We start from the raw sequence: 24848 nt of genomic DNA, 5'->3' as shown, positions 1-24848 counted from the left end.
ATTTGTAACCTTATTTTATTTACAGTATATGTCTGAAGAAAGGGATTTCTCTTGATATGTTTATTTTACATACTGTTTTTTAAATTTTGCTTCATATCATAAATCTAGTTCTTTTCTGCAAGGCACTACAGTTTTTGAAGGAGTTAAACATTTTTTTCAATAACCGCACATACAATATGTTCCCTTTGTTTTTTTTGCTGGAGTTTAAATCTCTGCATGCTGTTTGCTACATTATCTTCACCAACTATCTGTCAAGATAAGATTAATACAATTACTTTGCATTATTTTTTTTTCTCCAAGTCGTTAATCTTCTTTACGGCTGCCCTCAGGATAATAACCAGGACCGGGACAATGACCTGGGCTCTGTATCCAGCATCGGATCTGATGCTTCACTGATGACAACAGGCCAGTCTTCAAGCCTGTTGTCTGTGTCAGGGGTAAGACGGGTTTGTTTTATCTGAAAAACATCTCCTTAGTATGAAGGTGTTTTTTTTTTCTCCAGCAAAAGTATTTAAATAAAACTTAAATGACCAACTTGAGTTAACCTGTGCAGTTGACAACAAAACACTGTGGAAAAGCTCAGTGTCCTTATGCAAGAAAAACAGAACTGGCCACAGACGGAGAACTGTGCTGGAAGTCTGTTTCACAGAGATCCTCCAGATGTTGGCAAACTCCTATGGTAATTGAACTAGCTGAGATCAGTGGTCTCACCTGCAAGCGTTTGTAGATCTTTATGTGAAAGTGGTCCTCTGCTCCCGACAAGGAACAAGGATTCAGTTTATTTTTTTCAAGGTGTACATTTGCACTTTCTGTGTTTTCAGCTTCTCGTTTTTTAATTGTTTATTTTTGAGAACTATTTTTTAGAATAGATCAGAATTTCAAATTGTTTTGCTAGAATATATAGTAAGCTACAATGCAAATGCAGGTACTCCTCTGGAGTAGGAGTAATTTATTCACTGTGGAAAACTGGTAACAATACAATCTGCACTCCTTGGTGTCTTCGTAATTACAAGCATTGTGCACATGTAAATTTGTTGAGAGGATATATAATTTAAATCAAACAAATTCTAATAGTCCTGCTTTAAACACACAAAATAAAGTTTATATCACTGAATGATGTGTTTTTGAAAGGTAAAGAAATCAGCAGACAAAACTAGTTACAGAATGAAATTCTGTGTGATTTGTGCTCTGGCTTTCTGCATGATCAATTCCACTTTTGCCAGCTGCATTTGTTTGCTTTGTTTTGTAATATTTCACTTTCCTTCTTAAACTCACTCGAAACTAAAAATAAAATAAGAAACTAGAAATAAATTGTTTATTTTTTAAACTGAAATCGTTTTCAGTTTTTTTTCCCTGTTTTACATGAGCCTAACTTGTAGCTTTGTATGGACAGAGCTAGCATACTGGCCTAGAGACGCTTGTGACGATTGTGATCCGTATTCCTGCAGTAACGCATCACTTTAACCATTCTTGTTGACTGGAGCACAGGCTTTCCGTCTCCAAATTCTCACTGATTTGCCGTGTTCTTTTTTTCAGCTCAGCGCAAGTTTGCTTAGTCTGTACAGTGATGCTGGGGATTTTGGAAACCTTACTGTTCAAGGAGCAGTGGAGTTCTCCATCACATACAGCAGCAGAGGAGAGCTTGTTATTCTGATTGAACAGTGTCAGGACCTGGCGATCGGGAACACGAAGAAAAACCGCACAGACCCGTAAGTGTAAGGAAGAGGGATATTATGTAAAATCATTGTGAGGTAGGATTTGAAAGTATCTATTTAAAAGGAAATCCTTTTTAATACGTTTCCAGGTCTTGTTCATTGGCATGTATTTATAGCACATGTTAATGGGGTTCAGATTATGTTGAACTGCAAGGTGCAACAGTGAAAGATTGTATAAGAAATAATGTATCCAGAAATGGTCATTTAAAAAGTCAAGACTTCTTAAGAATAAAGAAAACTAAAAAAACACTACGTTCAAAAACTAATTAAGAAAAACTATTTTTGAAAAATTAGTTTACTGTGTCATGCGTAGCTTCAGAAGGCTTTTTGCCTGAAAAATCCTGGAGCAAATATTTAAAAACACGTGTTCCCTTTCCAGTCAGTATACTGTACATGTGTACTGTATATAAATAGCTGTAGAAAGCAGTTTTTTAATCTCTCAAAAATACTTGGTAACTGAGCAGATTTAAACAAAATGGCATTTTTCATAACCTTGCGTAAAAAATAATTATGCATTTTTGTTTTAATGTACAATGCAATTTGTAACAGTGAAAATTATTCAGTAATCCAACCAAAACTGAAGCAGTAGTTATATGAATTAACTATGGAAAGTGATAGATTGTATGGGTATGTGAAATATGGTGAAAGCAGAGGAATGGATGCTTGTCTAAAAATATAGAAAATTCAACTTGGCCTCGTGGTGAAAGTGGAAGTATAAAGAGTACTGGTTAGAATGACAAATTCCAATGTGAGATCAGGCCTACAAATACAGAGAAAGCAACATCTGATTTTGTAAAGAACTGTGAAGTAACTGTTCTTGGTTGCTGAACCCTGATACTATTGACAAAGGAAAGTAGCAAAGGAGCCAGCCTGCTGGAGCTGGAGCTCATGTGCAAATAAATATTGACAGAACTCGCACCCACAGGATGTGAGAAGTTGACTTTAAAAAGTACCTCAGTGTATGGAAGTAGTATTACATTAAAAAGTAAGATATACACAGCATCCATGAAAGTCACAGAAATTTCCTCATTAGACACAAGACCTGTATTGTATTCATATATAATAAACTATACAGCCAAACAAGTAATAAAATGTTTTAAAATGTGCGCTAATTGCTTTCTGAATTGTTAATAAGGGCAAACACCCTTCTTATCTCAGCACCTACAGTAAATCAGGATTATTCAACACACGAATCTACTCCTAATTAACATTTCAAAACTGAATCTGGGGCAATTTGGTTAAATTTGCAACTTGCTAGACCAGCATAGAATAAGAGTTTTCCTAATTTATGAATAGGAAGTCTGTATATACTGTAACGTTTGAGCGAAGACAAAAATATATTTCAGATGCTGTGCTCTATTTGAAGTCTAGATAATTAAACTCATTGTTATGCAGATCACAAAGTCTATAAGGTGCTGTGCTTGAGGCACATCATTAATTCGTACAAGAATAATCTGAGAACTCCATCTGAGAACCTCACGTTGAACTTTGAAACCTTTTGAGGGTAGTTGCTGCTGTCTTCAGGTTGGTGTTGCTGGTCAATATTTTTAATACACCTACTGCAATGCCAAAATATTATGAAGGAATTACCACATTTGTCATAGTTCCAAAAAAACATTATTTAAAGGTTATCCTAAAAAAGAAAAACACAGTATGTAAGCATTTTTATCAGGTGCCATTTTTGGAAATGGAGGCAAAAGGAGGTACTGTAATTAGTTCACTAACCACGAGAAGCTTTTAATCACAAATGAAATGTGGTGGACCTTGAGTGTCCATAAACTTTTTCCTCATAATGCAGTTTTTGTAATTCAACTAAATGTCATTACAAGGCCCCAGGATAGAAGGACAGGTGTTGTTTATATTCGGATTCATGTTTCTCATGAAAGAAAGTTTTCATGGTCTTCTTCATGCATTGCATCCTGTCAGCTTAAGCCTCTCTTAAACTATTATTTGCAATTGATTTACAAAGACAATATTAAAGACCTCAGATATATTATGTATATTTAATTTACTGTACATTGCTCTCCAAAAGTATTGACACAGCAAAGTCAATATTGTTTTCACTTTCGTAATCTTAGACTGGCCAAGTCAGAACATCCTAAGCACAGCAAAAGTCAGTGAGGGTCAGATTCAGGGAAGCATGGTAGGGAAGCACAAGGGTCCAAATTGAGTAGCATCAAGAAGTAATAAGCCAAGAGATGATCTGGGGACAAGGCCATAAATGCAAGCAGAGTTTGGGATTCCAAACAAGGCTTGCCTAGGGACAGAATCGGAGCAATCCTTAATTATCCAGAACCACCTGAAGCAGACAAGATAGTCAGTTGCCTCCAGGTGGTCCAGGTCTCCTTTCAGATAGGTATCCATGATAACAGACACTGAGTGACAGGTGGGTGTAGAGAGGCCAGCTGCCATGTCACTGCTAGGTCACCCTGCCATGTACCAGCAGGGGAGAGCATGACTGCATACATTTGACCATGTGTTAGAAGAACAGCATGCTTAGGGTAATACCAAGTCATTTCACCCAGTAAATCAAGTAAATTTCAGAGTGGACAAGTCAGCATTTGGTTGCTTGTCTCTTTGAGACAATAAATGCATATTACCCATGAGCTCAACAATCTCTTTGTGTCATCATTTTAGATGCTGGTCTGCAGCCAGTTTGAGTGCTTGCCACTTCATGGAGTGTTCTGACTTCAGTTCTTGGTTTTAAGTGGGTCAGATCTAGAATGTGAATATAATATTAGATGTTTTATTTAAAATCTAGAGTTGAAATAGTCTCTGGATGACTGTACTGTACTTTATCTTCCTTGATGGGTATGAGTGATTACTCATGCTGAGCACAAGATCCACATGTTGCCTGTCCCAGTATGTCTCACATAATTTGTTTGTAATGCAGTACACAAAATACCACATGTAAAGAGATTTACAGTATTTTGCCTTCATCACATACATGCACAGTATGTTCAGAGAGAATAATTGCTTTTTAAATACGAATGAATTAAAACATTTAGGGAGCTAAACTCCTAATATAGCTTAATTTTCAATTTATAAGTTAAACGTCTGTGAAATATAATTATTTTCAACAGAGATAAGATCAGTTAAAGCAAAGTCAACAGGAGCCTGTTCATTTATTCCACTACAGATAAGGTGCTGTATCACAAGCTATACTATCTACTGTTTACATACTGTACAGTAGAACCATTCTACAATAATAAGTGACACTGACATTTATTCTTTTTTCTGTCTTAATTTCCATTGTCACTTGAAGAGAGTGGAACAGAATTGATCCTTACTGCTTGAAAACTGATCCATTTCATTGATCCTTACTGCTTGAAAACTGATCCAGAGTAATAATGGATACAGATATTTTTATATTGCTTTATGTTTTACAAAGTAGAGCTCCTAGAATAATTGGCTTTAGCTCTCTGTGCCAATAAACCACTGTAAGGTCATAATCGGGATGGGAAAGGCAGAAAAAATGGAATTGCAAAAATTTTGGAGTTGTCCCTTGCCATTATCTGAATTTCTAACATGTCATTGCCGAGGCCAGGTTGTACTGGGTTTTTCAGTACTTTATACATTCATTACATAACAGAAAAGTGAAGACTTCGTGCTGGGCTATCCATTAGCTCTGTAATCTTGCTTCGCAAGCAGAAGGCTCTGACCTTTTTCCATTTCATTTTGCTCTGGTGTAGCAGTGAAAGTGCAGTTTCTAGTTCCGTGCCAGTCCTGTTTCAACATGAAAGGTTGTTTAAACTGTCCCATGGGACTGATATGCCAGCAATATGATATTACACTCATTGCATTGTGTTAAGCTTCAAGGATATTCTCATTACTAATATAGATTTTCATGTGATTTTACTTCTTAACAAATCATGCACAGGTGCATCTTTTAAATATGTTGTATATTTAATACTGTATGATCTGTTCTATCAATTTTTCAAAACCATTATTCATGCATTTCTGTTGTTATATATTTGTTGACAAATTGAAGTGTGGTTAAATTTTTTTTTTTCTTCACAAATGCAATACTCCCCGGGAGAGCTGAAGTTTAAGATTAACCAGCTATCTTTGTTCCCAGTTTTAATTTTATGGGCAAAATACATGAAAGTTTAATAACTTAGTTTAAAATATTTAACAATACTGTTCAATAAATTACATGGGCTCAGTCTGTTCCTTTTGACATTTTTTAATTTTGTCTATCTTGTGACGTTTTTTCTGCATTTTCCATATTTTAAAGCATGGTTGGATTAAGAAATAAAATATAAATTTAGACTATAGCTAAATATTAACATTCTGTCATGCAATGCTATAACGTGCGTATTAGCTGCCAGGATGTATGTGTTGTGGTTTCAGATGAAAACCGTACTGTTTCTCCTCTTTCATTTTATTTTTTCCTCTTACCTTGTTAATGTGTCTGTTTATTGTGGGAATAGGATCAATAACAAGAGAGGAAGCCTGAACTTTCAAGGGGACTAGTTAATTAAATTGGTCTGACTGTTTCAAATGAAAATTAGCAGAGTGGAAAGTTGCACTTAGAATTCCTCTCACCAGCTACACTGCTCCCCGCCCACATATTTCCCAGCATTAATCCTGAAGTACAGAACACATCAGTGTAATCTGGCGTTTGTGAAATGCTGTAGAAATATAGAAATCTTCCATGTTTAGGTATCTCCTGAAACAGGATTATTTCAATGGCTGCTTTAATAGCACAGAATCACCTCCTTGTCTTTTTCATGTGCAGGTATGTTAAGACTTATCTTAACCCAGATAAATCCCGTCTAAGCAAGAGAAAGACATCGGTCAAGAAAAACACAGTAAACCCTGTTTTCCAGGAATCTCTGAAAGTAAGTCCAAAGGGTAATTACCAAACACTTACAATTACTAAATGTACATTTTTAGGTTACTTTACAACTACAAATAGAAAAGATCACTCTAGTGACCTAGCTTTAAATGAATAGTACAGTTTGAAGTAGTTCAGGTGGGTAGCTGCGTCTGCATGCATAGTCCGCAAAGGAACAAGTAATAGGTTTATTCCATGTTGAAAAGAGAAGAAAGAAAACACAGCGTTTCAGAAACCTGAAGAAGGCTTCATAGCCGAAACGTTGCATTTTCTATCTTCTCTTTTCAGCATGGAATACACCTATTACTTGTTCCCATGAATAGTACTATATACTTATACTGTACTGTAGGATACCATCCGCCTATCCTAATTAATAATCCCATTGTCTCACAATAGTTGGTCTTCTAATTCATGTTTTCAATAGGTGCCAATATTCTGCAAATCAAAACTGCTGTTTTGCTCATCAGTGAATTTAGTGCTGAGTCATTGTAAGCACTAGCCCATTTTTACAAACGATTAGCCATGTCCACCTTGGGCTCATGGTATAGGGAGCACATTGGACAGCAGATTGTATCTTCCATGAAGGCACAGAGAACCTTGGCCAGCAGTTCAAAGGTGACACTTAAGAAATGTCAAGACACAGTTCATAATGCTTAATCTCCATGTCCTTTGGAATATATGATGTTCTTCTTTGACTGTTTAATATAATTACTCTGAAAATCACCCCTCTCCATAAGTGTAACCCAAATCAAAATGACATTTTCCTGCAGTGCACAAATCAGACCAAAGACGTTTAATACACCAGGCAGTGCCATGTTTTCACTGGTTACTTATTCTAAAATATATTCAAGACCATTGTGAAGGCCGCAGATTTTTGACAGTTAACATGGAAGTGAACAATGTACTGTATTTCTTTCTTATCAGGGTTCTGACAGGTCGACAAGCTCTCTTTAAAAACCCTCTAAAATTTATCTTCCAAAAAAGTGCTGGCCAGGCTGTTCAATGGTGTGTAAACAGTCTGTGTGCTTGGGACTGATGTCCCCTGTAGTCCGGGCTGGAGTCTCATCTTGCGTGTACTGTATTACTGATTTTTTCTTAAAATATTCCTAGGAGATTTTAAAGCCCATAATCATTCATTTGTCCAGGAAAACAAATTAATTATTTTGTTTTTTCAATGGGACAGGTTGGTTACATGGACTGATACCATGCCAATCTATGCATAAAGTCTTCAGTGTTGTGTTTTTTCTAAACAAGGTTCTGTGATGTAGTTATTTGTGCTCACACTGGCATGACTCTGGAGATTGACGTCAGTTAGCAATTTACATTACACCAATTTCCAGTTTATTCAGGGCCTTTGACATATTAAGACAATTGCTTAGAGAGCCAGAAAATGCATTGTGTGTTCCTGATTCTGTCATTTTGTTTGTTTCCATCTCAAGGTATTTTCCATTAACTGATTAACTTGATTAATATTCTGGATTACTCCTGTGCAGACCTGCTGAATGCTTCCTAAATCAATAATTTATCATTGTTGACTGAATAGTGCTGAAATGAACATTTTCTTCTTCACCAGTACAAGCTTGAGAAAGTGGAGTTGCAGTCAAGGGTTTTAAATGTTTCTGTGTGGCACAATGACTCTCTGGGTCGAAACGCCTTCCTTGGAGAAGTTGAAATAGACCTGAAAACCTGGGATTGGAATCACGAGTCCCCAGCCTGGTACAACTTGCAACCAAAGGTAACACAGCAACAGATCGACACAGCGCAGGAGTATAGTGAGGCCCTATGAGGGATCGGGAAACAGCTAAAATTGCTATATTGAGGAATGTGTTCTTATTTTTAAACTTCTGTTGCTGCACGGTTGAGTGGTGCAGTATAAAAATGGTAACTGTCTCCTCAGTAACACGACCTTCCAGTCCTCAAAAACACTTTGCATTGCCTGTTGCTCACAAAGCGTTGAGCAAGCAGGTACTGAACCCTGTCAGGTGAAATATCTGTGTTGGAGTTGTTGAAATTTAGAAGATGTATTACTGTTAAGAACACTAAAGGAAATATAAAATGATTAACTCTTATGTGTGTAATTACTTGAAAATATATATCAATAATGCTGCTTATCTTTATTATTAAATGGCAGTGAAGTTATGCCTCTTAAATGTACATTTAATTTTACTCTTCTTTTGGTCTCTTTGTTACTTCTGTATACATCTGTGCTATAAACAATAATGCACATTTCAGTAAAATTAAGGTTTAGAAATCTTGACTCAAAAAAGTAATATTGTGCATACATATTTTAGTTTTTTAAACAAATACAGGTTGCAATGCTTTTCATTATTTAAAGTCTTGATAATAACCATTTATTCAATGGGAATTATTGATTTATGGGTAAAATGTCTAGAAAATACCATAATTATTGAAGTTTTACTGTACAGTTTTACATATTAGTGTTTTGTCTTTATCAAAAGTGTTTTATTGTTTGAATATTCATAATTTATTTGAATACAGCCAAGAAAACACTGAAAACACATGCATGAGACGAATCCAGTTTGTCAGCCTACATCGCTGAGCAATAGGAAATGTAGCAAAGGATGGAAAGGGAGAGAGAAGAGATGTTTTATTTGAAAAGATTTTTAACCTAGAGAGACATTTATAAAATAGAAATGTGCATTGATTTACCACATAGCTAAGCAATATAAGATGTAGCAGTGGAAGACTGAGGGATGTGAAAAGACGAAGAAGGGAGGTGGGGGAGAGTTTTACATTTTAACAACTTTTAAAGTAAAGTGTTTTAAATTAAAAACATTATCAACCTAAATAATGTTCACAGAACTATTGCTGCAGTGGTCTTTTACATTGACTTGCCGTGCTACAGGTACATCTGACTCGTGGACTTGTCTGTGCTTTGACATTGCACCTCGGAATGTCCTAACACAGCCCCGACCCCAACAGGAACACGTTTGTTCAGTATTGCTGTGAGTTTTATATTCCTGCACTGGGGAAAAAAATAAGTTAATGTAGCTGTCATGACAAAATAGATTCCTTTGCATTTTCATTACTGTTCCAGTCATTTCTCATGTTTTTTTCATTTGTGCTCTGGTACAGAGTAGTGAACTCAAACGTAATCCTGTCACTGTGTGTGCTGAAGGTTTGTCCCCCTCAGTTTAAGTCTGTTTTTAGCCTGAATCTGTTTGCTTTGTGGTCTTCAGTGGGCTCTCTGTTGCATTTCTCGATGGTTGAGCTCGAACCCTTGGCCAGGGTGTTGGCTGCTGATTTCTTCAGGATTTAAAATGCCTCATCAGGAGTGTTGCTTCATTCAAAAGAATCTGAACATAACAGAGTTAGGTTAAAGTTCCTTTACTTTTTTGGAATCTCCTTGTATAAGATAAGGCTATATAGCCTGTATAATACTACAGTGATTAAAATGAGTATTTCAGTATTAAAGAAAATCACTTATGTGATTAGGTTGTCAAGCCCTACCTGACAGATTTTAAAATGGTTATCGTTCTGTAAACCGAAAACGCCACCTTTAAAGGTGTTGTATAAAATTATGTTTATTGTTATTATATTGTAATTGAGATTTTATCCATTTTTTAGTTCTTTATTTTTTTACCTTTGTCTGTGAAATGTTCTTTCACGTGTGCATTTTATTCTCACAGAGCCCTGAGGACCAGGAACCCAAAGGCAGCAGAGGACAACTAACTGTGGCACTGAAGTATGTCCCAGCTGGATCTATAGGTAATTTTTCAACGCTGGCAATCTCTGAGAGCAGCCTTCCCGCTGTGGTTACTGTTAACGTAACGTGATTTCATGTTGGGCACAACGGGCTTGTGTACTTGTGTGCTGTTGTCATGAACAGATAAATTAAAGGTTAGTGGCATAAAAAAGGGTGTCATTAAGCATGAAGGAAATCCTTCATTTCACCATATAAAAAGAAATATTGACCTAAGGTATAATGCTCATTGGTATTGTGTGGATGTCTCAATTCAAAAGAAAACAAAATCACAAATAGACTTACAAATGTGTGGTGATACTGTACAGAAACAGTGCGTGCTGGGCAGAGTTCCACAAAGAGCAACGCATTTCTAAAAATGAGCAATTTTATACTTTTGCATCATATTCTTCTTTCCTGAAAAGCAAAAGGATCAAAGCGGTATCTCTTTAAAAATGAACTAGGAGGCTCCTTTGCAGGCTTGTTCTCTTACGGTTACATTTCTCACTACATATCTACAGGTCACTCTATGGAGACGTTTTAGATTTACATTTACTGGAGTTCCAGTAGCTTGAAAGGCATTTAAGTACGTCTTCAGGCTTCACGGCTCTCTTGCAGTTCGCAGAGTGTATGCCAGTGAGGGCTGTGGGACGCCTGTCAGTGATATTTACCGAGTCTGAGGCCTGGTGTTCTGTTGTTATGTTGTACTGACTGACTGAACCGTCCAGCCTCTTGTTGTGTAAAAGCCCATCTACCCGGCTGTGCACAGCACAGGTTCATAGAGGTGCCTCAGGAATTCTGGTCAGACTTCAGGGTAATCAGTAATAATGTAATCAAACAACATAACTACTGTCCTTATTGTTTAGATGAAATAATTGTCTTGAATCTCAGTCTCTAAAAGGGATTTTTTTTGTTCATAACTGAAACAGTTAAATTAGGAATAAGGAATGTTATGACATGCTTTCAGAATTGATGTCTATTGTAAATGGAAAAAAAAACACAATTTGGATCCTCAAAGATGTTCACAAACATGTGTAAATACAATTTAATTTAATGGTAATTACTATAAAGCTTTCATTGTCATTGTTACACTCAATATTTTAGACTTTTTTAACTTTAGTACTGGTAATTTAGAATCAAAATTGTTGGAGATCTTAATTTCTAAAATGTTACTGCAGATGGTACCAAACCTTTCACTGGGGAACTTCACATCTGGCTGAAAGAAGCAAGAAATTTGCAAAAAGTTAAACCCAGTGGCGTGGACTCATTTGTGAAGTGGTAAGAAAAAGACCTTTATATGCAGATCTTAATCATATCGATCTTGGAGTCGTTTGTCACTCTCAAGGCTGTGCAGGTCCATTGTGTTTTCTTTTATTTGGGTGTAAAAGTCTCTTAGGGGTTATAGTGTGCCACTGTCTATGATGCAGTGTACAGCACTTTGTATACTACTTTTAGACTTTTATAAAGCAGCTCTTTGCTGGTAGTACTTGCAGAAAAAATCTGCAGTGTTGCTGATCAGAATCATCCATTGAAGAAAGAGGGAGAAGATCGTCACGTACTGTAATATCTTGTGTGTGGGAAACACTATAATTTGTAAACACAGCATTGTGGTATTTTCAATGTTCTAATTTTAATGGTGGAAGTTCTGAATTCTGAGGTTTATGTTGACATGCCTTGGAAATTCTGAAACCCATTCTTTTTTTTCTGAAACACTTTTAAAGCCAAATTCTAACAACAGTGTAATATTTATGGCAATAATGCAATTACCTTATGTCTGTTAAAATCTAATAAGAAATTTGTTGTGTTTTCATTTAATTCATTTATTTTCATCATTGTAATAATGATATGGTAAAGTAAACTTTAGAAGGTCCACTGCATTTATCAATTTCATCAACCGATCTATAGGATATAAAATTGCACAAAAGACGTGTTACTTGGGGAAATATAAATTATTGTCCAATCATAGAGCACAGAGTTAAATAAAAATGAATATTATCTAAGAAATATTCTTGACGATTTACAACTGTATACTATAGCAGCTGCCTTTATATTATATAGGAATACATATTATATACTATATTATATATTGGAATATATATTCCCCCCAAAATTCACTATCTACATTTGTGGATAGTTCGGTTTACAAAGTCCATTTTCTTTTCTGTGTTTTATTTTTTAAAGCAAACCTGCAAAACCCCCTTGTTTCACCCCTCTTGCTTCAGCTACATCTTACCAGACACGAGCAAGAAGAACAGGCAGAAGACCCGAGTGGTGAAGAAGACTCTGCACCCTGTTTACAATCACACCATGGTGTACGATGGCTTCCGGCACGAGGAAATCAGAGAGGCCTGCTGTGAGCTCACACTCTGGGACCACGACACCTTCACAAACCAGTTTCTCGGAGGTGTTCATCTCAGCCTCGGAACAGGTACTCTCTTTCGCATTGTTGTGTGGCCAGACTATGACGGCACAGCAGGCTTCATGTTTTCAATACCGTGCCCTCCAGTGGTATAGTGACAACTGTTATTTTTCTTTTACAGTCATGCATTTTGTTTTGTGATCATCAGATGAACATTAATAAGTACAACATGCAGTTAATTTATGGGGTGATTCCATGCATAAATTAAATTGTATTAGAACAAATACATAGTTTGTGTTCAACCCAATGATTTCAAGTGATCATAAGTAATTGGACCCACTCCTAGTGTAAAAGTCCGTATTTGGTTGCATTGAGGCAATAAATGTACTGTATGGCTTCATCTCGGTAAGATCAATAACCTCTTTATATAAACAATTTAGATGCTTTCCTGCAGCCATCATGGATTCATGCCTGTTCTTGAGGTGGTTTAATTTTTAAGTTTAAGGTTTAAGTTTTGATTTAGTTTTGTAAAGATTCTCATCTCATTGTTTAGCCACTTACTCCCAGTGAGGATCGCCGTGGTAACAGGCAGAGCAGGGCAGACCACACCTCTCTTTCCCAGCAACAGTCTCCAGCTCCTCCTGGGGGACTCCCAGGTGCTCTCAGGCAGCTCAGAGATATACTCCCTCCAGCCTGTCCTGGGCCTGCCCCTGGACCTATTCCCAGTGAATTGTGCCTGGTACACCTCCTGGGGAAGGTGTCTAGGAGACATCCAAACCAGATGCCAGATGCCACCTCAACTGGCTCCTCTCAGTCCAGACCAGCAGCTACTGTACTTGAGGGCTCTCCTGGTTTGCCAAGCTCCTTACCCCGTCACAGAGAGTAAGCGCCCAGAGGCTCTGTGAAGAAACCTCATTTATGCAGCTTCTGCCATTGACCTCATTCTTTTGGTCACTACCCAAATGACTGTGGGTGAGGATGGAGACATACTGTACATAAACTGGAAAACAGAGCTTTGTCTGAAAACTCAGCTCCTGCTTCACCACCACAGTTTGGTACAGTGTCGACATTACTATAGCCTCTGCATCAATCTCAAGATCCCCTCTGTCCTCGCTCAAGAACAAGACACTGAAGCACTTAAGTTAAAGTCCTCCCCCTGGGGCAGCTGTTCCCCGCTCACACCATTTTTAAGTTTACACCTTAAGACGGCTCTACAGCCGAAACGTTGTGTTTCCTTTCTTCTCTTTTCATCATGGAATAAACCTTTAGTTGTTTCTTTGCAGCCTGCGCATGCTGATACAGCTCCCTACTTGAAATATTTTAGTGTTTCTGAATGAATTATTACAAGTTAAGACAATGGAGGTAAATTGAACTTGGCTGCTCTCATCCCTCCCGAATGTCTATTGTAAACTCCATATGCCCTGAATTCATCTCGGTCTATAACATGGAATAAAAATAAAAATGTTCAAATAAATAATTGGATGCATTTTCAAATCTATCTTCGGTCTACAAAAAGTCTATTCCTTTTGTTCAGAGTTTGATCTTGTAATAAAGCATCACTTCAAAACCAAATTACAGTACCAAATACCAGGTAAAACATAATAATAACATTGAAAACAAAATGAATAGTAATGTGACAGAAGCATTGGTTATTATTTTGAAGTACAGTTATGAAAATAAAATGTATATCACTGTAGATCATTGCCCTTTGCATAGACTATTAAAATTGGCATCATAATAACATCAAGGGTTTGCAGAAGTCTACACTACTTCTAGCAGTTTTCATAGACTGCTAGAATAAAAACAATTGAACATTAACAAGATATTTAGCACCATGAATGGGTTAATCCTGACTGCTTGTAACAGTGTAAAGTATGCAGTTTTTGTCTGCAGAATGTGGGGGTGTTTGAAAAGCTGTAAGCCATTTACTTGAATGTTCCTCTGAAATGTAGGTTAAATCTTTAGATTGGCATTGTAGTTCTGACTCTGCGTGTACATGTACGTAGTATGCTCCCTGACTCCTCTTTTCTTTGAGAATCACTGTTTGCAGTGTGCAGGACACCCTGAAAGAAAATACTAATTTGTTAAGTGCAAGCAGACCTAAAACCCACCTTTTTAATCATTTTGTGAGCATAATGTTTTTTCATCACTGCTTCTTGCAAGAATGGAAACACCTGTTCCGTTGCTGAACGGGGTCCCCAGTGTCGAGCTATCTCTGCTTTTCACGGGGCAGTAGAACAGAAACAGCTGGGATACGGTGCCAGTGGCAGGGCAGGCCCAGAAGGCACTTCAGCCACATGAATGTGCAGGTGCCCAACCCGATTTATGGGCAGACGTTTGTGCAGTGAAATGAGAATTCCTCTGTGATCACTCCCCTGGCCAATTTCAGCTGCTGCTGGCAAAATTAAAATCCCCTCCACAAAAGCTTTCCAGATTGTAGTGTTCAGCCTGCACTTACCAAGCAGTGTTGTACCAGATGAGGCACTGGGAACTACTAACCTTGCATTTTAAAGCATGCCATAACCGAATTGACTGGAAAATTGGGTATAACGAAATATGAAAATATTTATGTCTAAATGCAGTTGTAAATCAGTTGCATTATGTTACCAAGGCCAGTAGCAGACAAGGAAATGGAAGAAAGAAAAGGAGTAAGAACAATACTGTGGTGGTAATTACAGGAGATTCTAAGTAAAATTAATTCTTCTGAAAAGGCCATTAAGGAAGAAAGGTTGAAGCAGATGAGTCTTCATTAAATGTTCCAGAAATCATAATGAGTTGTTCAAGAGACATATTTTTAACTCTATACGTTCATTTCAGCTCGATATCAATAGTGATTGTATGTGTAAATACTGTGTTAAGGTTTATTCCACACTAAAAAGAGAAGAAAATAAATGCGTTTCGGCTGTGGAGCCTTCTTCAGGTGTGGAGGCAAAACGTGTTTTCTTCTCTTTTCAGCAGGACTAAATCTTTACTTGTTCCTTTGCAGCCTGCGCGTGCTGACACAGCTCCCTGCTTGAATTTGTGTAAATCCAGTGCCTTGCAAAACTATTCACTCCCTTTCAGTGATGTTTCATTTCACTGAATTCCAAATAATCCACATTTTTAAGTGAATATTTTTATTAAAACCTGAATGATCAAATTGAGCAATTCAAAGGTACTCCCACCAAATAATGACTCGCATGGTGAATATGTCTGCAAAGATATTTTAGTCCTTGATATTTCAGTACAGTTTTTACCTATTTGCTAACAAAAGTGTTCAGTTTTCATGTATTTAAGCATTCAAATTTTATTTTTTTTTAAAAATGCATGATTTGTGATTTAATTCAACAACATTGGACATCATTGGGAGTGAATACTGTGCATGTTCATTTTGTAAGCTATGGTATTGGATTGAGGCCATTGATACTTGTTTGCAGGAGTCTGTGCCATGTACTGCACTGGTTTACACGGGTTTATGGGCTGGTATCCACACGTGTTCCTACTATAAAATGTTAATCAGCTCATACCAATAATTTGCATTTCTTAGCCCTGTAAGTAACCAATATGGGGCATGATTAGAAAGAGCAATTACTCTCAAAAGGACATTACACGCTACCTTGAAAATATTTGATTAAGTTCTTTAGACCTCTAAATTTAACTACAGTACGTAATACCTGCACCAACAAACCTGCAGTCGAGTGTGGGGTTTTAGTGCATGAGTTCACACTGTATATCAAGAGTAAACTACATGTTGCTTTATACTGTGTATTTCTATGCATCATAGACACAACTGATGGTCACACTGAGCAGATGTAGCACCTTTAGTTTGCTGTACTGGTCCAGAAGACTTGTGTCCCCATAGTCCCATTTATATGTGTATGGAATTGAATTGCAACTTAGAGCACAACATTGTACAGTGGTTGAAAATCTAGTTTTCTACACATCCTGCACTCGTATTAGTCTGTTCAATTAAAAAATGGTTATGGAAATCCCTTACTTTCAAAACTATTTCAGAAGAAAATAATCATGCCATTCATTATCTGAGCTGTAGGTTGTTAGTTTGAAGTGTGGAACTGTTTACTAATGTAGGCTTGTCATAATCGCTCATTTTAAAAGGCTTTGAAGATGGATGAACCACACTTTAAGGGAGAACTTCCCTGATGAAGAGAATTTTTTATTATAAACTGAATTAATTTTATTCACACTAAGGGCTTTGAAAGATATAAGATTTCTAACAAAAAAAAAATAGTGTGCACTTCAGAAATTAATTACTTAATCTTGTTTTATGCAAACTGTTATAAACAAACAAATATAAATGAAGGTCACCCAGGAAGTGATGCCCAAAATTCAAAGAAAATCCCACAGGAAAATGATTGTTTGCGATTATGCAAAAATAACGAGCTTTCATTTTGTACATTAAATGATTATTCAAGCTATGTGGAAGAAGGTACAGAATGTAGCAACACCCTGTATGGCTAAGGTTGTTGGACATCTATTCCAAAATTGTCATTTAATATTCATTAACACAAAATGTGTCTTTCAAGAACCACAAGTCTGGAGAACGTGTGATATTTGTAAGACTTGAAATCTATGATCTAGATCTTGAAAACCCCAAGACCCCAACTGGTACCAGTTGCAAGGTGTAATAATGAAGCTATTGCTTCTTCGAAGGCTAAATGATTTCTATTTATTTTTCACTGTAGGTAAAAGTTATGGAAAGACTGTGGATTGGATGGACTCCATAGACAAGGAAGTTGAACTCTGGAAAAATATGTTGTTAAGTCCTGGTGAGTGGGTGGAGGAAGAGCTGTCCCTTCGGCAATCCATGGCCAAAAGAAAGTAGCTTCACTATCGTTTATTTTTTTCCTGTTTTCATTTAAATCACTGCTTCACTGGAATGTTGACATTTAATGTCATGAAAATAATTGTGATTGTTAAGGTAGAAAGTATCTAGTTGTTGTACTTTAAAAGAAAATCTAAAGAGCAAATTTACAATAGCAATGTTTATATCCACATTTTCCACGTAATAAAAGTTTTTTTCACAGCACTTTGTACCTTTATGTTGGCTTTTTTCCTTTGAGTGGGGTTGAGTGGGGTTGTGTTGTGTGGGAAGTGAGATGCATGTTCAAGAGACAGGATTCTGAAAAGGCTCCGGGCTCGTGGCTGAAGATGAGAAAGAGACCCAGGCTATCAGTGTGGCAGGAACCATGAGTACACAAAAAGGCAGCAGGTTAGAAGATATGGTTTATTTCATTGGTGGCAAATATATGGGAACCATACAATTATAAAGTATATTATTTCAAATGAATGGCTGTAATGCAAACCATATTTTCTTAATCACTATGACACACAAAGTTGGACCATACTTTTACATCTTTTGATACTAAATGTAGTCAATAATAAGTTTATAAGTTTATAATAATATTTTATGAAAAACATACATTATTATACTGTACATATTTAAAATGTAAGGTTAACCTACAGTTACAGGTCAGATACTACTATAGCATTCTCACATTGTACCCTCTGAAGCTTAAAATGAGTGTTTGTGATGCAAACTTTTTGACCTAGTTTATTTCCTTGTGCATACTGAAAACATTTTCAGTAGAGGGTGTCAGTCAAATTTTTGCATTCATTCTTTTTCAAAGATGCAACCTTGTTTCAAATTTTCTTTTTCAGTTTGAATCTAATAACTCAGTTTATATAGAGTACAGCAGGGAATGATTAGCTAATTGCATTGTTTCTAAGAATACAATGTTGATGAATGCTGTCCATAGAGCACTGAAGCCACTTCTCAATAAAAAGTTACTTTCAAAATTAGAATAAGTATGAAATAATTCATAAAATGTATTGTTACTTCCTTTTATACCCTTTCAAAACCTGAATCAATGCATTTTAATCACCATATTTTCACATACTCTGCCATTTTATTTATGCACTAAATACAAGTTCTAATGCACTAATAATTCTTGTAAAAATACATGTTTAAACTACAAAGAAAAGGGTCTTTTTACTTTCATGTATATACAGAACAATCCAGCAGGGCCAGTGTTGCAAAATGGCCTGAGCACTGGTCAGAGTAGGTCCGTTTTCTGAATTGAATTTGCATTGCCGCAAAGCACTCCGATATATCAGGTGCAACTTATTTACGGTGCTCCTCTTCCCAACAAGAAAAATGAAAAAAAAAAGGTTTACCAAAAAAAGCAGTTCTGAAATCAGGAATGAAATCACCACAAAAACAGTTAGAACTCTGTATACTGTACATACTTCGACACTCCAGAAGATTCCACTGTCTCCAACACACCCACCAGCCCACCAGCCCCCTTCTGGCCTGAGGAGCAGCTTAAATTGTGTGTAAGCCCCTCCCCCTGGAATGAACCATTATCTTGTTACATTATCTTGTTACATACAAAATCGTTCACAATTCTGCAGTTCATTCAGTCTATTCACAAAGGAAAGAGAAAAACAGATATATCCCAAACATTTTACCACTTTTTTTAACCATTTTCATATAGAAAACAATGGAATTCCCCCCTTTACACATGCATGTGGCTCTTCCCTTTACACTATAAATAAGCCTTGAACTGGGGGTCAGGTTTGGCCCTTCGAAGCCACCATAGGCTGGCATACCTGGAAGTCTCGAACAACAGACACAAACGGTATCAATCAAAGTGAGAGTGCTCTCCATTCACACAACAGCAACACAAAAAAAAACGAATGGACAATTACCATGTATGCATCTGGTAATTAACAAATGACTAATAACAGCAGTCACCAGTCAAACCCTGAGTGTGTGCCTTCAGGAAATAGCTAGCAACTGGTCGGCAGAAAGGGTGTGATCTGACTCCTGTGTCACAGCCAGATTTGCATAATTAGTGTTCAAAAGCAAGAGGCAAAGACCTTTCTCCTGTGCTGGTGAGGCTGGGTTGTACCAGGAGGGTGGAATTTGACCAAAAATAGTGCTCAGTGCAGACAGAGAGCAGTGAGCTGTAACATTAATCACTGCAGAATCATGATGAAATTTGTGAGTCAATTGCGAGCCACTAACCTAATGTCTCAGGGGCTTTTTACTACTACGCGTGACTGTGCAATAAAATGTTACACTGTCCTGCAAAAATAAAATTGTTTATATGTTTGTTAACTAAGGTTATTTATTTAGATATTAATGTATGTACAGTAGCTCACTAATAAAGTGTATATGACAACTATTCTTACTTCAAACTGGCCTATTTTCAAATATAATTCACCACCATGAGCGTCAACACAAACATTTAAATGCAATTCACCATTTTGTAAAACAAGTTAGGTGCAATTTTATGTTCAGAGAACTGTTGTAAACTAAGTACGTACAGTATACTGCTGTTCAGTTCTCCAGTAGGTCTTTGGGTTTTGCTGGGCCTGTGGACTTGCTCACGTGTTGCTAATGGAAACAATCTTTGGCCTGAGACCAGACTACTGCGTTTGACTGATCTGGACTGCTTTGGGACTCAAGTCAATGATGACTGCAGTCTAAAGACTAAAGCAGGTAATGTGTGCTGCGGCCAGCCGCTCGAGACACCCAGAAATCTCCCAACTGGGTGAACAATTCATTGGCCAGCAGAACTGTGACCTGAAGTACCAAGCCAGAAGCAGGGTGGCCAGAAGAGATGGTAAGACTTTAGGATTGAAGTCCATCACTTGTTCCCAACAAACCAGCAGAACTGACCAAAAATGGGTAAAACAAAAACCAATTATTGTGCACAACTGCTAGAGACCTATCCAACAAAGAAGCATAGCAGTAATTGCTGCCAAAATTGCATCCGTCATGTGTTTTCAGGGACCTGAATACTTTTAGTTTGTATATCTACTGTATTAAAGCTGGCATTTGTTTTTCCTTACATTCAACCTTCTCAATTAAAAAAAGTCAATTTGAAGAAAATAATATGTATTAATTGCAATACATCAAAATGTGACCATACAAAACAGTGCTTATAACTTCAACAAAGTGATGTTTTTTTTTTAATCAGGAAAATTATTTTTGTTGCTGACATTGTATTGAGCTGACATCGTTCAGGTAAGTTCATTGTGCTGATTAACACTGGTCATCAATACAGCTGAGAAACCTGGGGAAACTAGGTGACAGAGGATACTAGCTTACAGAGCCATTTGTGATATGGAGACAATAAAAGGTGTATATCTAACAACAGTGCTTTGCTTTGTTATGCAGTCTTGTACTTTTCCTGTCATACAGCCTGTACAAACGTTCTTTTTCCATGGTCAGCCCAAGATGACACGCATTATACCAGCTCATCCCACAAACCTTCACTGGGGCTCAAGCCAGGCAAGCATGGCGTCTACAGCTAGCTGCTCCCCAGCTTGGAACAGACCTGTTGTTACACAAACAGCATGAAGACCTGTGCTCTCCTACTGAAATGTTGCCATGTCTGGATGAGCCCGCAGGTAACACGGGCTCCGATCACTGTTGCACCTTGCAGTTAGGAGCTAGGTGCCACATCACCATAGCTTACCCTGTAAATGTTCAATGGGGCTCAGATCTACCAAGCACAGCACTCCCATCAAAACATTAATACCACTAAACCAACACTGCAAGAAAGACAGAGAGTCACTGTTATGAACATCATGAAGATGTGCATTGACGAAAACGTGGTCATGGCAGAAGGAATCTGTTGGAGCGGTTTCAAGGGAGGATCCAGGACTTGAGGAGTGCCGGGCCATGCAGGCAAGTGGCCATCAAAACACTAAGACTGGGGCTCTATAGTGACGAGATGCTCCTGCCTTAGGACTGCACCTGGGCCTCCTCATTAATCCACATGTGCATCATCACCTCCGTCAGCGTGGACAACACAAAACCTTGTTTCATTGCTAAAGCAGATTCACTCCTCTACTGGCAAGTCCTTCTAAGGTGACTTAGTCCATCTAGCGTGGAATATTTTGACACCTTGAAGGCACTGTTCTGGAAATGACAGGTGTATATTGGTATGTTCTGTATTTTCATAATGTTTGACATTCAGTAGGCTAAAACATCTTATCGGACAGAGGTAATCAGCTCTCTCACTATTGCATTGTCATGAATGATCAATTAATTAAAATCCTGCTAAAAACATGCATGAGCTGAAAAGGGATTATAAAGTAGTTAATTGTATGGAATCAAGTTCCAGGAACTCCTTTTCAACATGATGTGTGCATTTGTGTTTATTCTGTTCACATTTTGTCTTGACCGTTGCTTTCTCAATGGACTTTTTTATTTGGAAACCACTGGTGTTTTAAAGTAGAGGTATGTACGAGGCTCATTAAACTTCAAGTGGAAAGCAAGTTATTTTACAAATCCAGTTTATCCTATTAACTTTTCAGTTTGATATTCTTCATGTCTGTCAAAACCATTGTCCTGTATTTCTGCTCCAGGCTCTCCATGTATTCCAAGTAATTGCTGATGCTGAAACCATGGATGGGTTCTTCCTGTTAAAATAAGAAAGCATACAAATGAAAAAGAGTTCTTATGTTGTGGCTGTCAAAAAAGGAGGCATTTGAAGAGAAGTGGCATTGTTTTGGTGTCATAAAACATTATACTCACCACCTTAATATTTCATGTTAAAAACAGTGTTAATGCTAATTTGATGGGGAAAAACACAGAAAGAAAATGTCATTAATGGTGTAGGCAATTATGGAAAGATTAACTTTAATTTTAAAGTAATAATTTTCTTTAATTAGGGAGAAGAAAGATCTACCTCGCAGGCAGGTCATTATTTCAGAAAACATTTTTTCTGTGCCACTTAAGATAGCAGTTGACAACACACTTTTGCACCAGTATTATTCTGTATTGCCATAAAATTAATATCAAACTAATAAAACCTCCTTCATATTAAGAGAATCTTTTGATGTTACAACATGCATTGACATGTTATTCCTTAAGCATACTGGCAGTCTCCTTAGTATCCAGTGTGCAACAAGTGAATCACTTTTCTGTCTTGACACTACAAAATGTATTCCCAAAAATGCAAAAATATCTCTGGAGTTGTCAGTGCATAAAATCAAACATTACTTTGCATTAGAAAGTGCATCACCTTACTCTTTTACATTATCTGCCTGCAGCAATTTTTTCAGATGTCATATTTTTATCCTTACTGAACAGAAAAGACTTACCGTACTTCCCTTTCACACAAACCACGTTTTTATTCTTTATCATTTAGGTCAGCTTAAGTGTACTACATTTATATCAAGATTAATATTGGTTATTTATTGATGTGTTTCATAGTCACTCTGTTGTGCTTATTTGTAAATGATCCTTGAAAGATTTAAAAACCAATGTGTTATGTTCCCCTACTGTATATTCTGCAAAATGTTGCATTCCCAACAGTGTGCATTTGCATTTAGTTGTTTAAGAATATAAGAAAGATTACCAATGAGAAGAGGATATTTAGCTCATCTAGCTCATTTTGTTTTAAAAATAAAATTGCAAAATAGATTATCTGAATTTAATTTGAATAGAAATCAATATTTTACTTTTTGCTAGGTAATAAAAGGTCACAAACAGTAAAACAAAATGTTATCTTTATCTAGCTGCTGTAACATGTATTTGCAAAACACAAGCCACATGAGGTTAGGACTTGAGCAGCAACCCACAGAATAGTATGACTGCAGTAAAGAACAAGGAAGTAAGGATTGTTATTGTAAAAACAGAGACTGCAATATCTTCTATTAAAACAACAGATGATTTATGGCCAACTTTAAATGCATCCTTGCCTCCGGATTTTTACTTCTGCACAGTAAAAAAAAATGCTTTTATTGCTCATTTCTATCAAAGTAGACACTAATTAAGATTGTTAGACTATATTTTTCTGTAAACTGGATAACAATCCAGCAGTGGTGCTACCTGGAGAAATGGATCTAATTATTTTAATAAAAGTAACGTGCAAGTCACATTTTAATGCAATGTACAGTATAATTTTATCCATACTAAAATATGTGAAAAATGAGCCATTAAAGGATAAAAAATAGGCTCACAATATGAAGTGAAGCATACTGATTGTGCCCTGCGAAACTAAACATTGCATGTTATATTTTCCAAGAAACTGTGCTCCAGTGATCTTCAAAATAACATTTTTAACCAATTTAAATACACAACAGAAGACTGCTTCCATTTCTGTTGATTTAAAATCGCATGTGCATTCAATCATGCTGTCAGAGACAGAGTAAAAAAACAACATCTCCCTAATGCGTTGTGTTAATATTTATTACAAATACATATTTTTAAACTATTTTCTTGCTTAATGTAAAATGCTCTCTACTGTTCATTTTTTCTTCCCTAGTTTATTCTGGTTCTGATTGCAGCTTCACAAAGCCTAATGTGATTAAATGCAGCCCATTAAACAACTGCAGCAACACTGCATAGCACCCTGACTGCCTCGATTTCAAAGAGGAATGAATATCGAATTAAGCTTTTAAACAGAGAAACTGGAAAAATAAATCACAAGCTGTAGATATAGAAGTATACAAGTCCCTTTGCATTTCCAGACATCAGAAGCAGATTATATGGAACAATAAAAAGCCATTCAGAAAGTGTTTAGCAACAGTCTTCTGAACATACTGTAGTCTCTCCGTTTAAGTGAAAAGCTCTAAAAGTATTGTGCAGTGACTGAATCTCTTTTGAAATCTGATGATCAAAGACAAATTAATTCTGACTTGTTTCATGGAGTCTAATATCTGTACCAAAGTAAATGCATTCAATTTTGTATTTGTACCGCACTAGCAAAACTTTTGAAGCACTGTTTATTAAGTACTTCTTTGCTGGGAGATTTTTTTTTAAATTTTCCATTTAAATTTGTCATTAATTCAAAATGACATTAAACCCACAGTAAACATACAGTGCAAACGCAAAACCTGGCAATGATGGAATACGGCAGGAGTGGCCAAACTATGAGTCTCATGACAAGTCCAAGTTTTTTCTTACTGGGAAACTATTGTTAAAGGGAAAAATAATCAAGCGAAAACTATAGATAAGAAAATCTGCAGTATTATCAACATCATTATTGTCTTCTTTTAGTTATTTAGTTCAGGTGGGGAGCTGCGTCAGCAGGCATAGTCTGCAAAGGAACAAGTAATAGGTTTATTCCATGCTGAACAGAGAAGAAAGAAAACACAACGTTTCAGCCGTGGAGCCTTCGTCAGGTCCTGAAACGTTGTGTTTTCTTTCTTCTCTTTTCAGCACGGAATAAACCTATTACTTTTAGTTATCTATATTGTTATGGCTCACTC

The 24848-nt window shown here is 36.8% G+C and overlaps 2 protein-coding genes across 2 annotated transcripts in view; one reads left to right on the top strand and one right to left on the bottom strand.

Moving 5' to 3' along the window:
- LOC148840328 (synaptotagmin-like protein 2) overlaps positions 1–17565 on the top strand; it is a 118629-nt gene extending 101064 nt beyond the window's left edge. Inside the window, exons 9-16 of the mRNA XM_088909078.1 lie at positions 330–437; positions 1537–1709; positions 6457–6559; positions 8129–8290; positions 10206–10284; positions 11437–11536; positions 12481–12686; positions 17300–17565. Of these exons, the coding sequence (XP_088765204.1) occupies positions 330–437; positions 1537–1709; positions 6457–6559; positions 8129–8290; positions 10206–10284; positions 11437–11536; positions 12481–12686; positions 17300–17439 (1071 nt within the window). The 3' untranslated portion in view covers positions 17440–17565. The remainder of the gene's footprint in view (positions 1–329; positions 438–1536; positions 1710–6456; positions 6560–8128; positions 8291–10205; positions 10285–11436; positions 11537–12480; positions 12687–17299) is intronic.
- Positions 17566–17830: 265 nt separating this feature from the next.
- tbc1d32 (TBC1 domain family, member 32) overlaps positions 17831–24848 on the bottom strand; it is a 68791-nt gene continuing 61773 nt past the window's right edge. The window contains exon 34 of the mRNA XM_088939075.1: positions 17831–22052. Coding sequence (XP_088795201.1) covers positions 21936–22052 — 117 coding nt within the window. The 3' untranslated portion in view covers positions 17831–21935. The remainder of the gene's footprint in view (positions 22053–24848) is intronic.

The sequence above is a fragment of the Atractosteus spatula genome, chromosome 2 (genome assembly GCF_055471065.1).
Source record: "Atractosteus spatula isolate fAtrSpa1 chromosome 2, fAtrSpa1.hap1, whole genome shotgun sequence".
In the NCBI taxonomy this organism is placed as follows: domain Eukaryota; kingdom Metazoa; phylum Chordata; class Actinopteri; order Semionotiformes; family Lepisosteidae; genus Atractosteus; species Atractosteus spatula.
Note: the sequence above shows the minus strand (reverse complement) of the source record. Positions and strands in the feature narration are given on the sequence as shown.